The sequence below is a fragment of the Cyprinus carpio genome, chromosome A6, assembly GCF_018340385.1.
Source record: "Cyprinus carpio isolate SPL01 chromosome A6, ASM1834038v1, whole genome shotgun sequence".
In the NCBI taxonomy this organism is placed as follows: domain Eukaryota; kingdom Metazoa; phylum Chordata; class Actinopteri; order Cypriniformes; family Cyprinidae; genus Cyprinus; species Cyprinus carpio.
The window spans coordinates 10628291-10647808 of record NC_056577.1 but is presented as its reverse complement, the minus strand read 5'-3'; the positions used below and the strand labels follow the sequence as shown (position 1 = coordinate 10647808).

General features: G+C 35.8%; 2 protein-coding genes across 4 annotated transcripts in view; both read right to left on the bottom strand.

The window, feature by feature from the left end:
* Positions 1-1000: 1000 nt before the first annotated feature.
* otos2 (otospiralin 2) lies at positions 1001-5751 on the bottom strand. 2 transcript variants are annotated; one of them, XM_042757997.1, is made up of 4 exons: positions 5260-5749; positions 5029-5101; positions 2437-2454; positions 1001-1974 (listed from the first exon to the last, which is right to left on the bottom strand). In XM_042757997.1, exons 2-4 carry the CDS (start codon positions 5090-5092, stop codon positions 1790-1792), a joined length of 267 nt encoding a protein of 88 aa, XP_042613931.1. In that variant the 5' UTR covers positions 5093-5101; positions 5260-5749; the 3' UTR covers positions 1001-1789. The 2 variants fall into 2 exon arrangements, with proteins under 2 accessions (XP_042613931.1, XP_018928095.1); XM_019072550.2 differs by having other exon boundaries at positions 5029-5751.
* A 3007-nt stretch (positions 5752-8758) lies between these two features.
* nck2b (NCK adaptor protein 2b) overlaps positions 8759-19518 on the bottom strand; it is a 47777-nt gene continuing 37017 nt past the window's right edge. For both annotated transcript variants that reach the window (XM_042757994.1, XM_042757995.1), the window contains exons 3-4: positions 13269-13987; positions 8759-9649 (exon numbers count right to left, since the gene is read on the bottom strand). In XM_042757994.1, coding sequence (XP_042613928.1) covers positions 9455-9649; positions 13269-13987 — 914 coding nt within the window. In that variant the 3' untranslated portion in view covers positions 8759-9454. The remainder of the gene's footprint in view (positions 9650-13268; positions 13988-19518) is intronic.

Here is a 19518-nt window from a genome sequence, read left to right as displayed (position 1 = left end):
CAAACTGAATATTTAATATTTAATTTATGCTCTGAGTTTAGTAATCCTATTTTATGCTCTTTTTTATTTCCACTTTTCCTAGAGGGTATATTTTAAGACAAAACCAGCAAAACAACTTGGGAGGGAGAGATGTTTTTCCTGATGTAATAAACATCTTTCTTTTTCTTTCTAACTCAATTTCCTGCTGCAGCTTTGAAGTGCCTGAATGCTGTAGGACATCAACTAAGGCCTATGGCTATTTCACAGGGTGCTTGAGTTCTGAAACTAAGACTAAAAAATAAAAAAAATTGATCACAAAAAATAAAAATAAAATAAAATTTAAAAATGCTGAACTAAGTCTTGACAAGAGTCAGAACCAGAGTTCTCATGTCACACAATGCACCAGATGCTAGTCATTTAATGCAGTTAGTGGAACTCACAGAAGATTTCCATTCTTTATCAAATTATTCTTCTGATCGTTTTTTAACATAAAACATATGGATGAGAGTTAAAAGCTCTATCCCTTACTTTGAAACATCAAAGTCAGTAACACTTTACAATAATGCACAATAAATGTAATCTCAGCATATTCTACTACATGCATTTTTAACATTTCAAACATTAACCTGGATTAATAAATGCTGTAAAAATGTTGTTCATGATACCTAACGCATTAAAAGAATAGTTCACCCAAAAATGAAAATTTACTGAAAATGTACCCTCATGTCTTCCAAGATTAAGTTTGCTCATCAGAACAGATTTGGAGAATTTTAGAATTGCATCACTTTCACCAATGGATCATCTGCAGTGAATGGGTGCCATCAGAATGAGAATCCAGACAGATGATAAATACATCACAATAAACCACTAGTAATCCACACGACTCCAATCCATCAATTAATGTCTTGTGAGGTGAAAATTTAAATGTTTATAAGAAACAAATCCATAATTTAGTTATTTTATGTTATATTTTGTTTTTAAATAATAAAATAAAAAAATAAAAAAATTGCATTTTGATGTGAGAGGACAACAGGTGGTGGACTGTTGGAGGAAACATTATTTTGGATTATGGACTGGTATTTTGGCCAGAAGCAAAGTTGTAAAGTTAACTATTGTCAGTGGATTGAACTGTCTTGTAAAATGTTACCACAAAATCAATTAATATCCAAACAACCCAAAATAAAGTTAGAATCACTGAAACACTTGTTTTTATATTTCTTTGTATTTTATAAAATCTTACACTCATGATAGTAAACAGTACACATCATAGTATACTGGAGTGATTTTGCTGCAGTCAAACATATAAGGACTGTGTTCCTGCATGTACTGTACTTGTCCTGAGGGGGATGATCCTCACTCAGAGGTCATCTCTATGCACCTGGACTGCATTCCCACCTGATATCAGCACACCTGCGAGCTCTGTTGTGCTGCTCAAGCTTTTTGCCCTTCTACCATACCTGTGTGTACCATACGTTTATAATGTTCTATTTGTTTTATTTTGTAGCAAGTAAAAATCCAGAGTGTATTTTTATTTTAAAGAAGAACCAGGAGGAGTAACTATTTTGTCCAAGCAATAAAAGACAGTTTGTGAGCAAGACACTTTTACCAGATATTGGATGCTGTTACATAAGGGGTTTTACATAACTTTTAACAAAAAAAAATAAATAAAATGAACTTTTCTCAAGATATCTTGTCCTGGCTCAAATCAAGTTAAGCTAAATAATAAAGACTGTTTTTCTCTTTTTCCAAGAGCTGTGCTATAATGAAAGGGGCAAATAGCCTCCACAACACAGACTCAACTCAGATGGCATTATTCTTTTGGAGCAGGAGGGTCATAACCCAGGCGGCTGGCGGAAGGGAAGTGAGCCCAGAAGGTTCTGGCCAATTCCTCAATCTTGTCATAGCCAGCGTGAGAACGCAGCTCTTCAATCCATGCGAAAAAGTCAGAGGATGTCAGCGCCCAGTTAGGAACACTCCTTTTTTCCCTTGATTCAGCTATAAGCCAAGCAGAAAGACAAATAAATAAATAAATAATAATAATAATTAAAAAAACCCGGAAAATTCAAGAACAGATCCTTACGCAGAACATCAATATTCAGTTCTAAAGTAAATAATGCAGTTTAGTACCAGGTACAATGGGGTAAAAGTTCTTCAAACTTTCCAAAAATAAATAATTAAATAAATAAAAATAAATAAATAAATAAATATCATAGCACTTTCCTAAACATCTGGTTGTCCTGATTCATAAGGCTATAATGTGCATTGTCAAAAACTTATTTTGGAGTAATTTGACCTAATATATGTAATAATATTTAAATAGCTGCAGATTCATGTAACCAATTACAATTCTTAGAATTATCACACATATATTTCAATGATCATATTTTAGGACATTGTAGGACCCCATTGCACTATACAGGATACAAGTGAAATTTATAAAGAGGATTTAAAACTCACCTTGGTTTTCCACTGCCTCTATAAGGATTTCAAATATAGGGACATTGAATATAAAAATGTATAGATGAAAAGACAGTATAGATGCAACTCTTTCAAGGCTAGAAACCAATAAATGCAAATAAGATGTAAATACTAAGTAATGTGTAAAGCTTGAATAGAATGTGGCACATCTGGTAGGAAAGCAGACAGTAGCTGCATGACTTTTTAACTAACAACACTGATCTTAATTTCAGACTATTATTCATTCTGTTATTCATGCCCAGCTTCTGAAGAAAAAGCAAATAAGTAATTTTATTCTGAAAACTGAATATTTAAACTAAATGATATCTACATAGAGAGTAGTAGTTCATGTATATATACAATGCTTAGAGTGTTTCTGAAGGTTTTGATTTAATGCAAAGGATATCACATTATTCATAAGCTTCCATTCAGGGCTGGACTGGGGTTCAAATTCTGCCCTGGACAAATCCCATCCAGCCCACGAGTTCCCCTGTGAATGTTTTGCCAGATTATATAGGGCCTTAAATTGAAGTAAATAAATGAAAAAAAAAAAAAGGACAGAAACAAATAATGATAGATATTACTGAATTCACAGCAAATGCGATAAACTTAATAATGCATTTTTGTCATGCAGAAATGCACTTGACAGTAAAGCACTGATTCTGAATTAGACGTTGAATTAGAATGTAGAAAATTTACTGCTAAACTCTGTCATCAATTCCTTACCCCCATTTCATTCCAAACCTTTATGACTTACTTTCTTCTGTGGAACACAAAAGAAGACTTTGTTGAATGTTACCAAACCATTTTGGTTATCCTTGATTTGCACTACGGAATTTTTTTTCTTAAATTATCTTCTTTTATGTTCTACAGAAGAAAGAAATTCATACAGATTTGGAATGACATGATGGTGAGTAAATGATGACGATTTTCATTTTTTTAGGTGAAATTAAGAACTTCAGCATTTGTAAATAGTTAACACCTAATTTATATAAGACAATGATATTTATCTTTAATCAGGCTCTTGTTAAATTAACATCTTACTTCAATTAAAATAAATTGACTAATTAATTAACTAAACATTTAAAGAGAAAGCTATTAAAGCTATTCTGTTAAATTATCCTTTGCCCTAATGAAATCTACTATAGGCTAGTTCTTGCATAGAATCCAGAGTTTAACTGACTAGTATTAGTTAGATGGTGGTCACAGCAAGTAAAACCATGATCCACATTACCATGGTTATATGGTTTTTAAAACAAATAATGAGTAATAAAAAACTATGGAATTTGTCATTTAAAATAAATAAATAAATAAATAAATAAATAAACTTAACATGGTGCTGAATTGACAAGCTTGTATAGCTTTATGTATTGGCATTTTTCAATTTACCTCGTCATGCGTTTTACATTGTGACTGTTTTCAGTTAGCATCACTACAGGACCTTTAATGTTCTCATATCACATCGAAATGGATCAAGCGACTTGCGCATAACTGACTGTATTTAGTGAAAACTCACCATGACTGACATTTTGACCTAGGCCTATACAAAGCGCAAAGGGGTCTATATTTGTCCGTGTTTCACTCCGTCTCGAATTGCGCACATTGAAAATGCTTGGGAGACGTCTGTTCCGCAGTACAGTGCGATTTCTATTTTTTGTAGGCTATCAAGCAAGAACGGCAGGAGACTGTGGCGGTCACGTTACATGACTCAAGTGATTTTAATGTAGAAAGTGTGACAGCGCACCGGAAAGGAACATTCATGTTTTCATAACCATTGGCCAAAATAAAAAACGAAACTAAAATTAAATAATTGTTGAGAGCAATGGGCCCTTCTGGTGTTTCAGGGGCCCTACGCAACATGTGTACTTTGTGTATAGAGAGGATCAGCTCTGGAATTATTTTATAACTATGGGAAGTTGGGAACTATAATTTATTATAACTTAAGTGAATATAACTTGGTATTCATTGTGTGTTATAAATAATCACATTCCTAAAAGTTATAACCACAGATATGTATTATAAAGCATTATAATGGTACTATTTTTTTTGTAGAGTTGTTGTTGTATAATTATAATGTTACATGTTTTTTTGTATGTTTGGGGTATTTAATAATTATTCAAAAGTTTGGGGTCAATAAAAATTTTTAAGGAAAGAAGCAAGGATGCATTAAATTGATCAAAAGTGACAGTAAAGACTTTTGCATTCCTAGAAAAATTTCTATTTGAAATTAGTGTTATTCTGAATTTTCTATTCATCAAAGAATCCTGAAAAATTTGTCATACTTCCCTCAAAAAACTCAAACAAATATTAAGCAGCACAACTGTTTTCAACACTGATAATAGCAAGAAATGTTTCCTGAACACCAATTCAGCCTATTAGAGTGATTTCTGAAGGATCATGTGACAATGGAATAATGGCTTCTAAAAATTCAGCTATTTTAAATCTTACTGTTTCATAGTTTTACTGTTTTTATTGTATTTTTACTTAATGAACCCTTGGTGAACATGAGATAATAATATATACAAAAAAATTCACACTGACCTCAAACATTTGAAAGGTAGTGCACATCCCCAAATTGTCAGCTTTTCTTACCTGTGGGACAGAGCAGTCCAAGCCAAAGCAAACACAGGAAGAGTGTGAAACACAGACGAAACATGGTCACCCACTGAAAGTAACACAGCAACAGACTACATAAGGCTGTACAGTCATTTTTCTCACCATTTTCAAACTTCAAAGAGATTCAAACATAAAACACTTCAAAAAAAGAAAAAAAGATTGTATTAAAGGAAAATAATCTTGCATCATTTGTCTGCTTAAGATTACCTGCAGCAGCTATTCCTGAAGACTGTGGTGTGTAATGGTGCCCAGACCTTTAAGAACACCAAGTCAGGGCTGGAATGGTCTTGTTTACCCTTCACATGGACCTTTCATATGTCATACCCTTCATTTCTTTGCTCACTTACTCTGTACCTCTTTGTGTACATGGGATTCTCACACTTCTCTCCACAGATGAAAGAATCCCTTGTTAAAGTGGAGGCTTTACTGTGCAAAAATTCACAGACTTAAGAGATCTCATAGAAGCCTTTCTCAGGGTTTCCACCTCTATTTTATAAAATATAATGTTGTCTGTATGTGTGTCATTTCAAATAAATATTTCATGTCTCCAAACTAACACATCGTAACACATTCCAGGACAGATTTGTATACAGTCATGGCCAAAAGTATTGGCAATGACATAAATTTTGTGTTTTGCAAAGTTTGCTGCTTCAGTATTTGTAGATTATTTTTCCACATGCCTCTATGGTTTACTGAAAAACAATGATAACATATAAGTTTTAAAGGGGTCATATGATGCGATTTCAAGTTTTCCTTTCTCTGTGGAGTGTTACAAGCTGTTCGTGTAAATGGTTAATTTTATGTTTTTTAGGGTTTTTATTTTTCTGTTTAGTGTTTTCCTTTCTCTCCTATTTGGGAAATATATATATATATATATATATATATATATATATATATATGTGTTTATAGATGTTTTTTTTTAATTTATGTATCTATTTTTAAACATTTAAAAACACAATTTAAAGCAATGAAGCACTGACTGTTATATATCAGATATAACACACACAGCCATGTATGTACTTTTATTCTGTTTTTGTCTCTCACTCATAGGGAGATGCATTAAAACACAGCTACAGTATAGTAAACATTTCTTGATCAAAATATCTCCCCTGTTTTTTCCCTACGTGATTAATTATTTTAAGAGAATTACTTTTTCATACATTTAAAATCTACTTTTCAGTAGACTTTTTATGTGCCACACAAAACTTAAATTAAACTTAATTATTGGCACCTTTTCAGAATCTTCAGAGATAATTGTATTTCAAGCATGTGATGCTCCTTTAATTTGTAATTAAACTCATCTGTAGCAATTCATAGGTGTTGGCAATATAGAAATCACACTTGCAACCAGTTAAATTTGGAAACTCAGCCTTTGTGAGGATTTGAGAACCAAAATTGTGGAAAGCATGTACAGTCTCAAGGCTACAAGTCCATCTCCAGATATCTTAATGTTCCTACTGTATGTCCACTGAGCACAACATTGTCAAGTTTAGAGCCCATGGCACTGTAGCTAATATCCCTGGACGTGGATGAAAGAGTAAATTTGATGAAAGATTGCAATTAAGAATTGTTCAAAGAGTGGATAAACAACAACTTCCAAACAAATTCAAGATGCACTGCAGGCACAGGATACAACAGTGACAGCTTGCACTATTCGTCGCCATCTGAATGAAACGGACGCTAAGGTAGGAGACCCTGAAGGACCCCGCCACTAACACAGAAATATAAAAAAAAAACAGATTGGAGTTTGCAAAACATACCTGAGGAAGCCAAAACCTTTCTGGGAGAATGTCCTGTGAACAGATGAGACTAAAATATAACTTTTTTTTGGTAAAGCACATCATTCTACTGTCTTCAGAAAACAAAATGAGGCCTTCAAAGAAAAGAACACTATCCCTACAGTCAAACGTTATGGAGGTTCACTGATATTTTGGGGTTGTTTTGCTGCCTCTGGCACTGGATTTCTGACCCAGTGTCAGAAAGCTGGGTCTCTGTCAGAGGTCATGGGTCTTACAGCAGGACAATAACCAAAAGCATGTTTCAAAAAACACCCAAAATGGTTTAAGACAAAGCACTAGACAGTTCTTTAGTGGCCAGAAATGAGTCCAGATCTAAATCCCATAGAGCTCCTGTGGAGAGATCTCAAAACAGCAGTTGGAAGAAGAAACCCTTCAAAATTGAGGGTGTCAGTAATTTTGTCCAATCCATTTTTGGAGTTCTGTGTAGAATGTCTCAGATTGTGTGTGTGTTGTTCCAATTCAAAAAAAAAAACAAAAAAAACATGAGATTATCAAAGCATATGTAATTGCGATGTTATGCTAGCATTTTCATATTAGAGGTCCCTGGCTTGAGAGAGAGTCTGAGTGGGCATCCCTGGGATCCAAAATGTTGCCAACCTCTGATGAACTTGTTATAGCATAAAGTTTTACAATGGCAAAATACTTCTGCGCCCTCTAGTGACCAGTACATGTAGACACAAGGTTTTTTTTTTTTTTTTGGAGGCTACACTACACTCATAATAGCATGCCAACTAGTAATGATAGTGTGCAAGTGGTGTACTGTTCACAGTATGCATATCATTTTTATTAACAGCTATATTTATATAAATTGATATATAAATGGATGGCCTACTACATTTGGAAAAATATACAGTATAAAATCACTGCACATTGACTGATGTATCCCACAATGCAACAAACCTGACCTGACTTACTGTTTGAAGTGTTACATAATATTATCCAAATTAAAATCATCTGCGATCATCTACTGTGACTCATTTATTGACTGACCTGCCAAAAGTTAACATTTTCCACTGCAAAAAAGTCAAATAATTGTATCTATTTCTGAGATAACTATACCTTTTTTTCAGTGTATTTTGTTCCAAATTGCATGTTATCTCTCAAATGTTTAATGGTAGGCAGTATATACAGTGCAGAATACAATACAGTTGTATTTCTTTTCTCTTTTTTAAAGATTTTTTTTGTTGTTGTTGTTCAGCAATGATGCATTAAATTGATCAAACATGACAGTAAAGACATTTATAACATTATGAAAATAAATACTGTTCTTTTGAACTTTATATTCCTCAAATAATTCTAAAAAAAAAAAAAAAAAAAAAAAAAAAAAATCACAGTAAGTTTCTACAAAAAAAAAGCTAAATTGTTTTCAACAAGAAATAATAAGATTTTTTTTTCTTAAATACCAAATCAGCATATTAGAATGGTTTCTAAAGGATCACGTGACACCGAAGACTGAAGACGTACCATGTTGCTGAAAATTAAGCTTTGAAAGTGAAAGTGAAGTGACGTGTGGCCAAGTACGGTGACCCATACTTGGAATTTGTGCTCTGCATTTAACCCATCCATGAAGAGTTTTTTGACAGTATTTTACACAATTATGGTTCTTACTGTAATTATTTTTTTTAATCAAATAAATGCAGCCCTGGTGAGCATAAGATTTATAAAACATTTTAAAAAATCTTACTGACCCCAAACTTTTTAACTGTAGTGTTACCAAGAAACAATAAAAAGCACACAACTTTGACATTACTCTTGCAAAATTTTTAATGCAAAAGTATTTCAACTTTTTGCACAGCTATCAAGTGGAGCTCACTGTTGTCCTTCTCCGCAGCTTTTTTCTCACGTTAAATAAACATGGTTTTAAATAACAATGCTCAGTGACATTCAGACGTACCATATTTTTTAAAAAAAAAGCTCTGAAACTAAAAGCTGAACGGACTGTAATATGGAGGTCTATGCCAACACTTTAATGCTGATACAGATTTGTGAATCTGAATGAGGTGGATATAGGATATATTAGATGAACAGTGTTTGAATGTGAAAGTGGCACATTTGGTTAAGCATCTACAAAACATTCTTCTCATAAGACCCTCCCGTTAGCATTTCTCAGTTCATTCAGCAGGGGGCGACAAGTACCTGTCACCAACTCTCTCTTTGGCAACTCCCATGTACTGTATGTACAGTTTCCTGTAATTCCTCTGAGTCTGCATTATTGCGCTTGCCCTGTAACAACTGTATCAGTCTAAGTCTGGATCAGATGAAGGCTGCATCTGTTGGCTTTCTTGAATCTCAATGTCGGCTAAGTGTGAACAGAAAATGAGCTATCGTCAAGGCAATAGGCTTCAATTATCACTTAAAAAGGCGATATTCATTTAGGTGAACCACTCCAAGTGAAAAGAAGAGCTAAAGTAACATGGAACCACATGGACAGAAAGGAGTCCTCAGCGGAAACAACATCCTATTATTTTCCTGTGGGTTGGTATTCAGTTTGCTGGTGAGAAATGAGCGGTAAGTAGGATTTGCAAATCACTTGGCTCAGTGTAAGGTCAGATCTGGTCTGGTCCAGTCAAGTCTGGTTGTAAGGCTCATTTGTGTGTGGAAGGTCACTGGAGGGGTTTGATAAGGTAAAGCTTCTCTCCATGTTCGTTAGTGAAGATGGGAGCTTTCTTGTAGTGCTCTAACAGTTCATCCATAGTATTGAAGCGGCGTTGACCGATACAGTAGACTCCATTCAACAGCTGCACTTTGAAGTGTTTGTTCTTCCCGACTGCTTTCAGAGACACTGAGAAATCACTCGGCTAGAGAGGAGAGAGAAAGAAACAGAATTTCCATTTAGTGAATTTCAGCCTACAGATGGCGCCATAAACCCTAGCATCCTGGCGCCTCCCCAGCATTGCACATTTTTGACGTCTTCTTTAAGTGAAGTGAAAGTGATGTGACATACAGCCAAGTATTGTGACCCATACTCGGAATTTGTGCTCTGCATTTAACCCATCCAAAGTGCACACACACAGCAGTGAATACATACACACCGTGAACACACACACGGAGCAGTGCGCAGCCATTTATGCTGCGGTGCTCGGGGAGCAGTTGGGGGTTCGGTGCCTTGCTCAAGGGCACCTCAGTCCTGGTATTGCCGGCCCGAGACTCGAACCCACAACCTTAGACAGTTCAAAGGAGTCAAACTTTCTAACCATTAGGCCACGACTTCCCTCAAAGAGTACATCTGAATTAACTCATCAGCTGATTGACTTGAGCTGGGTGTATGCAATAAGGAAAACATTCCAAAAAAAAATACCTTATATTTGGTAGGAGTTTTAATTTCAATGACACATGTCCACGATAAAGAAATGTATTAAACTGTAAACGCGTCAAGCTTTTAAAAATGTACTCTTTGCAATTATGCTGGTTTCATATGGTTTTAAAAAAACTTTAAACAAAAGAAGTTTAAACATTTTCCTAAAAAGTTTACATTTCCTTATACACTGAATACACGGGAATGTACACACCACAATCATTTATTTTCATTTGCAAATGTTAAAATGTACTTTTTACAAACACCATTAATTTATAACTATTAAACTTTTGGGTCATACCACATGACATTTTACAACAAACTAATCTTGACTTGTCAAAGTATGTGATATTTTAAGTTGTCCACAAAATTATGTCTAATGTCTAATAAATAACATAAAAATAAAACAATTAGAATAAATGACTAAAAGCCAGGCAGTTTTTTCTTTTAAACTCTTTTAACTGTGAAGTGACTTTTAATTTGGAACAAAAGAAACCAGTGGACTGACTTTATTGCATCGGAGATGCCACATTTCAGCGCCCGGTTTCAAGAAAGCACTTAAGCTAAGAAATCCCTTACTTATAAGGTTAAGGGAACCCTTAGTGAAACTTGGGATGCAAGAAAAAACCTAAGGTAAAGGAAACAAGGCTGTCATTAATTATCCACCATTAATTATTTAAGTGTTCATTTAAGTTTTGTTATATTTGTGGTTAGTAAACATTTCACTTTAATTAATTTTAGGGTCAAAAAACGGTTGCTTGTTTTTCATTTCACCTTAATGAGTTTGTGGGGTCGCAATTTATTTTTTTTACGATTTTTTAGACTCTATCTTTATGATACACAATTATTGAGAGAGTATAGGAGGAAGTAGCCTACCAAGGCATGTTTTTGTGGTTGTATCTAAAGTTAATGAAATTTAACTTTTGGGACTCAAAACAGACCCTGGTGGTGGATTTCAGGAGTCATCACCTAACACTCAGCTTCAAGTTCCCTCGGTGTTAACATCAGTGAGGATCTCACCTGGTCTACACACACTGAGTGCTTTATCAACGTTCCTGAGACGGCTGAGGAGTTTGGGAGCCCCAGATCCTCAGTCGTTCTACTACCTGCCAAGGCATCCTGACGGGCTGTGCCTTTGGAAAAAGACCGCAAAGCTCTAAAAAGGGTCGTGCGAACTGCCGCCACATTGTTGGAGGTGAGCTTCCCTCCCTTTACACCAGGCGGTGTATAATGATCATCAGTGACTCCCACCATCCTTCCACAGATTGAGAGAGTATCCGATTTGAGCCGACTGAGGGATAGCTTTTTCAATGAACAGTCTGAACTAATACACCCTCAGTACTCCACAATATGGTATGCCACACACTGCACAGTTTGACAGTTCAACACCGAACTTTTAACACAATAATCTGCTACCACTGGATTTTCACATCCATGTTCTGTATGCCCACGTATTCATCCATAACTACATAATCTAGAATGTGTACATTCTGTGTATAGTGTTTAATGTGTAGTGCTAACTGTATGTATGTACATATTCTAAAAGTGTAGGCTAACTTAAGTATGGTCCGACTATATGTATGTGCAAATATTGCATATTTTCACCTGTTGAAGTTGTGTTTATGGTTAACTGTTTCTGCAATTGTGCACGCTCCCAAGATTTTCACTCACCAGGGCACAACTGTGGTGATAGACGAATAAAGTGACTTGACTTGACTTGACTTGACTATAGCAACCATGGCACCCATTGCCGTAGGTTCAGAAACAGTGGTCCGTTTTGTTTGTGTGGTCTGTTTATTGTGAGATGTAGTAACTATAGCAACCATGGTAAGAGATTTTTTCCCCTCAAGGATACACCCAAGTCAAATGAATTAAGGGCTTTCATGCAGCCGGGCTGATCTCTAACCCACAGCATAACCTGTCCCGGAGCAGGTTAGTCATTTCTATGGCAAAAAACACTGGTAAAAGCCAAGCCACTTTCTTAGTGCCTAAAACCCAGGGTTGTCACAAACTAAACTGAAACACACAATTACGTCAAATGGCCAGTGACATTTTAGTATTATTTATATACTATTGTAGTTTTTATTCATATTTTGAATGAGCTTTTATTTTTAATAACTTTAAGTTTTAATTTTAATAGAATTTAGTTACATTTATAGTAATTCTGTTAAATGATTTTGTAATTTTTATTATTATTTTTTAAATATTACTATTTAGTTTATTTAAATTTTAAAACTTTAACATTTTTCAGTTCCAATTTTTAATTTAAAGGCTATGACACACCAAGGTGATAATCGGTCATCGGCGAGCATCTGCCAGCTCAGTTTTTGCAGTGCGTTCCACATCATCTGCACTAGTCGGACCCGATCGGTGACTTTTTGGAGACCAACTGATCAACATGATTCATATTCACTGTAAGTGATATTGTTATATTCACTGCAGGGGGGAGGGGTTGCCTAAAGAGTCAGACTGGTAACCTTGAAGGTTGTGAGTTCGAGTCTCAGGTCCGGTGGGGATTGTAGGTGGGGGTAGTGAATAACCAGCGCTCTCTTCCACCCTCAGTACCATGACTGAGGTGAGACCCTTGAGCAAGGCACCAAACCCCCAACTGTTCCCACAGCTCCGGGTGTGTGTTCACTGCTGTGTGTGTGCACTTAAATGGGTTAAATGCAGAGCACAAATTCTGAGTATGGGTCACCATACTTGGCCACACGTCACTACACTCATATAAATGGTAAACAAGTGCTAGTGCTTTGTTTACAGTTTGTAATCTTGCAGTCCTAGTTCTGCCACCTGATGATATAAACAGTTATTTCCTCTCAAGCTCAACAAGAATGTACTGGCTGCTGGCTGTAGTCTTCACGGTGTGTTCAAGCACAACTATTTGGTCGTCATTATTCTTTGATGTCGGCTTGATGTGTCACATCCTTTATATTTATATTATATTTTAGCTTTGTTTCATTTCACAAATTTTTGAAATAGTTTTAGTTACCAATAATAACCCTGCAAATGACACCATGAACACAAATAACTGCACAGCACTCGAGTGACTATTCACAGCTACCGAAAGCAGTTGTCTGGTCACTGCATTTTGATTAGATCCAGATAAATACTTTACTCACAGAGGACTCGCTGTCTCGCACAAGGAAGTCTCCCTCCACCCCCCTCTCATTCAGCGCACACTCAGCCTGGTGCCGTGTCACGTTGTTATAGTACCAGTCCTTTCCGGCAAATTTCCCCGTGTGGGAGGGTCCCGTGTGGCTGTTCAGCTGGGAATGGGAGCCCAAGGCTAATGGACCATCGTTGAGCACAACCACATAGTTCTTTGGCACCAGACCCACCTCCCCATGGCAGTTCTTACACCTCCACCATTCTGGGTCATTCTCTGGCTTCTCCAGCACCTCCATCATCTCACCCTTCTCAAAGTTCAGCTCCTCCTCAGTGACGGAACTGAAGGGGTAGAGAGTTTGAACAGTGTGAAGGACTCTGTAGCCCTGGCCATTACTGAGGCCCAGCCGTGATGAGAAGACAGTGGGAAGGTCAGCTGACGTGTCCTCCACCTCCTCCACCTCCTGGACGTAGTTGGAAGGGAACCAGCCCACCTGACCATTATAGCTGCCCCTCCACCAGCCGTCACTGCATTTCTCCATCACCATCAGCCGGGCTCCCTTCACCAGGCTGAGCTCATCCTCCCGTTCTGCATTGTAGGCAAACTTCACCACCACTGGAGCGTTCATATCATATATTCGTTCCACTCTGCCCCCATTAGACGAGTACTCATCTGTGCTGGATGTTGGAGAGGCTTCCCGTGTGCTCGTTTTGCGTTTCGTTTTTCCCAGGCCTGAGAAAGAGAAAGAGATGTAATTAGACATCAGACACAGTCATTATGTAAAACGCAAGCCTCTGAGCTCTGCTAATTAGACGTAGAGAATAAAAGGGCAGGGACATTGATTAACGCTGTAAATTCATCAATACTAATCATTTCCTGCTGTAAGAAGACGTGATATTATTACTGCAGCCCACCACATTTCCTCTTTGGGGTTCTCTATCTACCTTTGTCCTTTCTATCTTTCTCACATTCTTAAACTCATCCATCACATCTCCAGTTGCTGCCAACCATAAAGAAAATTGTATTTATACCGAAAATTTTCAGTACAGGTCTTTCGGTTTGGTATGCATGTGTACCGAACAAATAGTGTTGGTTTAACTAATGCATGTGCTTAACTTCATTGAAAACTTCTGGTTTTATATATTGTTACTTTTGATAATAAACAAAGTATTTTCTTTCAAATTCTGTCCCTTTCTTTTCAGGAAATTCAAACAGTAAATGCTGTTTTGACGCTCTTTGATGTAGCGCAACAGTTCGCTGTATAAACACCTCAGTTCAAACGGCAGCGCAAGCATCCCTTCCTCTTTATACTATTTTTAACAAAATAATGTGAAAATGATTATATTTCAACAACAAAGTGTTTTAATTATCTCTTATTTTTCAAAAGTATAACAAATAATTAGAGTAAAGAAGTTGGTGTTAATTAAGCTTGCTTTATTTCAAATTCTGAATTTATGATTGGAGCCTTAATGACAGCAAAACTCTGTTTTTTTTACGTCCATACTGACATAAATTAACATTGTCCAGGCACTTAAACTCAGATGATCCAAGTTATACTGATGTATAAAAGCTGCAGTTGGTTAATCAAATCATGATAAAGCACAGTTTTGGACGTCGACATCTTTGATATTTACTTTTGTCACTGTCGCTATGGTTACAGCCAGGTAACAGTCACAAACAGAATTCATACATTCTGCTACTTTTATGATGTCATGGACTTTTACAGCAGTATTGTAGTAACTTCGGATCATATGTTTGATTAGTGTGAACAAGATATTTTTTTATTTATGAAGGTAAATCTATATAAAACAAATTACATTAATACAGCAAAAATTTTTGACTTTTATTAATTACATAAAAGCATTTTTTTTTCTGAAAGGAATCTCATACACGTTGTTCTTTGTTTCTTTCCAACTTCATGTCACTGCCATGAATGTTAAGAGTGGCATGAAAGACAGACATAAAAGGTTAGCTAATTCTGAATTTACAAAAAAAAAAAAAAAAAAAAAAAAAAATCTGAATGTGTAGTGTATAAATACATTAAAAACTGTATTACTTTTGTTAAAAAGCATGATTCTTACATGTGGAAATGGCACCGTATTTCTGAATATGTCTGAATATCATATGTGAGTATTTCTGAATATAGGTAAGTCAAATCTCAAAGTTTTAAATGAATACATCAAAATACTAGTATATTCTGGAAAATCATTATATTTCTAAGCATATTCCCTGTTTCTTTCTTTCTATTTCCAACTAAATGCCACGGTTTGAGCCGTCACAATGGCAAACAGGCAAGTCCATTCTTAAAGTTTTTCATATGAATAAATTAAAAACTGTAATAACTATCAATCTTGTTTTTTTTTTTTTAATCTCTGTATTTTTGAAAATGTTTTTCTGTTTTTCTTTCTTTGTATTACTCTTTCTGTCTACATGCCATGGTTTGTGGTGCCACAATGGTAATTATGCTAAGAAAGATCATGTGATGATGAAAAAAGTGTATTAAACTGTGTTAAACTGCAACATGAATCTTTTATTGTTATTGTTGTTATTATTATTATTATAGAAAATCAGTATATTTCTGAGCATTTTCTCCTCTGTTTCTTTGTTTGCATGACTCTTTACAACTACATGCCACGGTTTGATCTGCCACAGCTTACGCTCTTCTGTGTCAGCTGCAACACAAGGAGAAGCTGTTTTCTTTCAAATCAAAGTAAATATAAGTAGAAAATGTATCCTTGTGGCGCAGCTGACACAGAAGAGCGTAAGCTGCCTAAAACTTTGAATAAAGTTTTTATTTTTGTTTTATTTGCATACAAAAAGTATTCTCGTCGCTTCATAGTGATAGAGTAAGTAATTAATGACAAAATTTTCATTTTGAGGTGGAGTATCCCTTCAATTAAAACCTGAATAAGAATAAATTAAAAAAATAAAAATAATCAACAATCACCTAATGCATCAAACCTGTAATAACTTGTATTAAAGTGTGGCAAGTTTTTTTTTTTTATTATTATTATTCTGATAATCACCATTTCCATACATGTTATTCTGTTTCTTTCTTTGCAAGACAGTGCCATCTACATGCCACGGTTTGAGCCATCATAACAGTGAATATGATAAGATAGATCACATGACAGCAAAAAACAGTGCTTGAAGTGGGCCATTACACAGTAGCGGCACTTCTATATTTTAATCTTTATATTAATCTATATAGAGCCGTGTGTCCTTTATCTATATACTGTAGATATAGACAATATATAAATCAAACTACCCAGGAGAGGGAACTATGTGAATTATCTCTCTTCTCGACAACGCATGTGAAAGCAAGCAGAGTCGGTCTGGTCTTCCCTATTGCTAGACCATCTCTGCAAATGCCGATGAGAACTTCCATATTTCAATCAATCACGGACGTGCACACACACACACACACACACACACACACACACACACACACACACACACACACACACACACACACGTGTTTACTTAGCTATCTAAATGGGGACATTACATAGACTTCTATTGTTTTTATATACAGATAGTTAGACTTTTTAACCTAAACCCACCCCTACCATTCACAGAAAAGACTCAGATGAGACCGACAGTGGATGCATCCAAACTCCGATATTGCCATTTTCTGCTGAAAGCGTTTACTATTCTGTGTAATAGTTGAGCCCCACGAAAGGCACAAAAACATAAACCACCAAAAAGTTTTTGTGCACTATATTTCAAGTGTTCTGAAGCTGTTCCATAGTTCAATGTGATGTACAGATGAATATTTAAGTCATTTAATTTAAGTTCACATAAACTCTTCTTTCCACTGCGGCTGTCTGTCATTCTCCGTTCAGCAATCAAACTGTGTCTTGTGTTCGGTTACTACAGTCAAAACGATTAAACTCTCTTCAAGAGCGCACCGTAACTGAGGTTTAAAACTGTTAAAAGAAAAGGCTCAATAAACTAACGCACATATTTAATACACCACGTCAGCAGTTCTCAATTCTTGTCCTCGTGCCCCCCTGCTCTGCACATTTTGTATGTTTCTCTTATCGCTTCAGACGTTTGTTCTATTCGAACGTAAGTGCCCTGCGAAGTAGACATCACAGGATATTCCGGCATGTTTCCAGTTCGAATCGAACATATATTTTCCATTCAAAGTGCATTGAAGTGTGCAAGACGTGAATTTAAATTGTATTTATTTACTGAGGAATATGATATCACACTTGTCCGTGTAAAGACATTGTGCAGTGCAAATCCGTGAATAAATGTTCCGAAGTGAAGTAAACTTTTACAGATTTTCCCTGCTCAGGGAGTAGGGAGCGATGAACACTGTGTAGGGACCATGCCAATTGAAGCTGTCTATATGTAGTAGATTGTGTTTAACACAAAAGAGTGATGATCAGGTCAACACAGGGAAGTATAGTAATTCTACATTGATAAAAAAAAATAAAAAAAACTGCGCTGGTATCGGATTGGATCGGTATCGGCAGATACTCTGAATTTTCTGTGTTAGATTGGATTGGCTCCTTTAGTAAATACATTTATGTTGTACCAGCAATGGAAACCTTAAAGTCACACTGAAACAGGAGCAAAAGATCTTATTGTGATGCACAACCAGAAAAATGTAGGGTGGAGACTTGATTCTATCAATCACTTGATGACTGGATGGAGGCAGATCAGCAGAATGTGAGCTTGTGATCATTTGTTAGAAAAGGGCAGGGTTTAAGACGACTCATTTGATTGGAGAAGTCTGGCACACATCATCACAGAAGTCTGTCATTTAACTGGAAGATCAAGTTATGACATTCAATAAAAAACAAACAAACAAACAAAAACATTAATTTACAAAATAGGGTGCATTTGCATGATGACTTAGTTGTTTGGCATAGTTTGGCATTATTACTCCTGGTAATAAACATTAGTCTGTCTATTTAGAGTTAGTCAGGGAAACTGAGTCATTCTACTGCTGTTTACAGGCAAAACAATGACCAAGCCTTTCATTTATAGGCCTGTCTGTGATTTCACTGGCTAAACATTCAAACTTGAAATAACACCGTGTCTTGTTTTCTCAACTCACATCATCTGGTTGGCTTTTCAGAACAGGTGAACTAGTCACAATTCTGCCACACCAGAAACATGTAACACTTATCACACAAGATGCAATGGTTTTGATCAGCACAACTAATCAATTTTTCTAGATTTTTCAAAAAAAATCTTAGTGCCAAGTGTTAAGGTAGTGTGTCACTCATAAGATTAACCTAATTTTTCCTTTTCTTATTTAAAATATTCACAAGCTTGCATACCATGTCGTGAATAATCTGATATTCCAATTAAAAAATATGTGTAAATGAGTGTGTTTTGTCGTTTAAAAATCTTTCTAATGATCTTGATTGTGATCTGTAATGTGAGATGGGCGCTGCCATGTTTGTTCACGCTGCAGCGCAGAGTCCTGTCAGTCAGATTTACAGCACGTGAATTCATCAGTTTCTCCAGAAATACAAGTAATAAGTGGCGGGTGAACTGGGTGAAGAATAGAGTGAACTGTATAGTTACTTACACTGTGTATCTGATATGAATAAAACGCATCTGCAAATTAAATTTGAATGGATTGTTATTGTTGCTTCCATAGACGTGTGTATTTTTCAAACTCTAAATGTATTGTTTTATTAGTATTTATGTGTATTTAAATGTCTGAAACCTAAAATATGCATTATGTGGTTAATAACACTGCATAGTTGTGATAATATGACAAGAGCAGTGCACGTCTATCTCTGGCTCATCGCCAGCCAACGCGCGAAACCACAGTTTTTAATTTGGCAGTTATGTGGTTTTGTTCCAAGTGGCTCAGAAATGGGAACAGAAATAAGAATCCCGTATGTGGGACCGTACTGCTCAAAGGGTTAAAGGGTGTGTTTGGGGAAAGAGAGGCAAGCCACCACAAACCTCTCTTGCAACAGAAGAGAACATGGGTGGGAAAATTATCCTTCACCTCAGGCTGTTTTCACAACACTTTTAATTGTGATGTTATGACAAAGTGCACCCTATTTCATCAAGAATGTGCATAAAATCATTGAAGCTTATTCAAACATACTGATACTAAATGTAAACCAGATTTTGACTTCAAGGCCACACATTGTTACAGTATATAACTTTTCACTCAGACTTCCACAATCTAGGTTTCAAAATGGAAAGTGGGTTTCAAGTGGAAAACCTGGTTCTTTAAAAATAAAAAAAGCTGTTGAAAAGTAAATAAAAAATTAAGAAATATG

Bases quoted from the DNA above. Each gene is read 5' to 3' on its own strand.
- otos2 (XM_019072550.2), bottom strand. From the start codon at position 5,092: ATGTTTCGTCTGTGTTTCACACTCTTCCTGTGTTTGCTTTGGCTTGGA.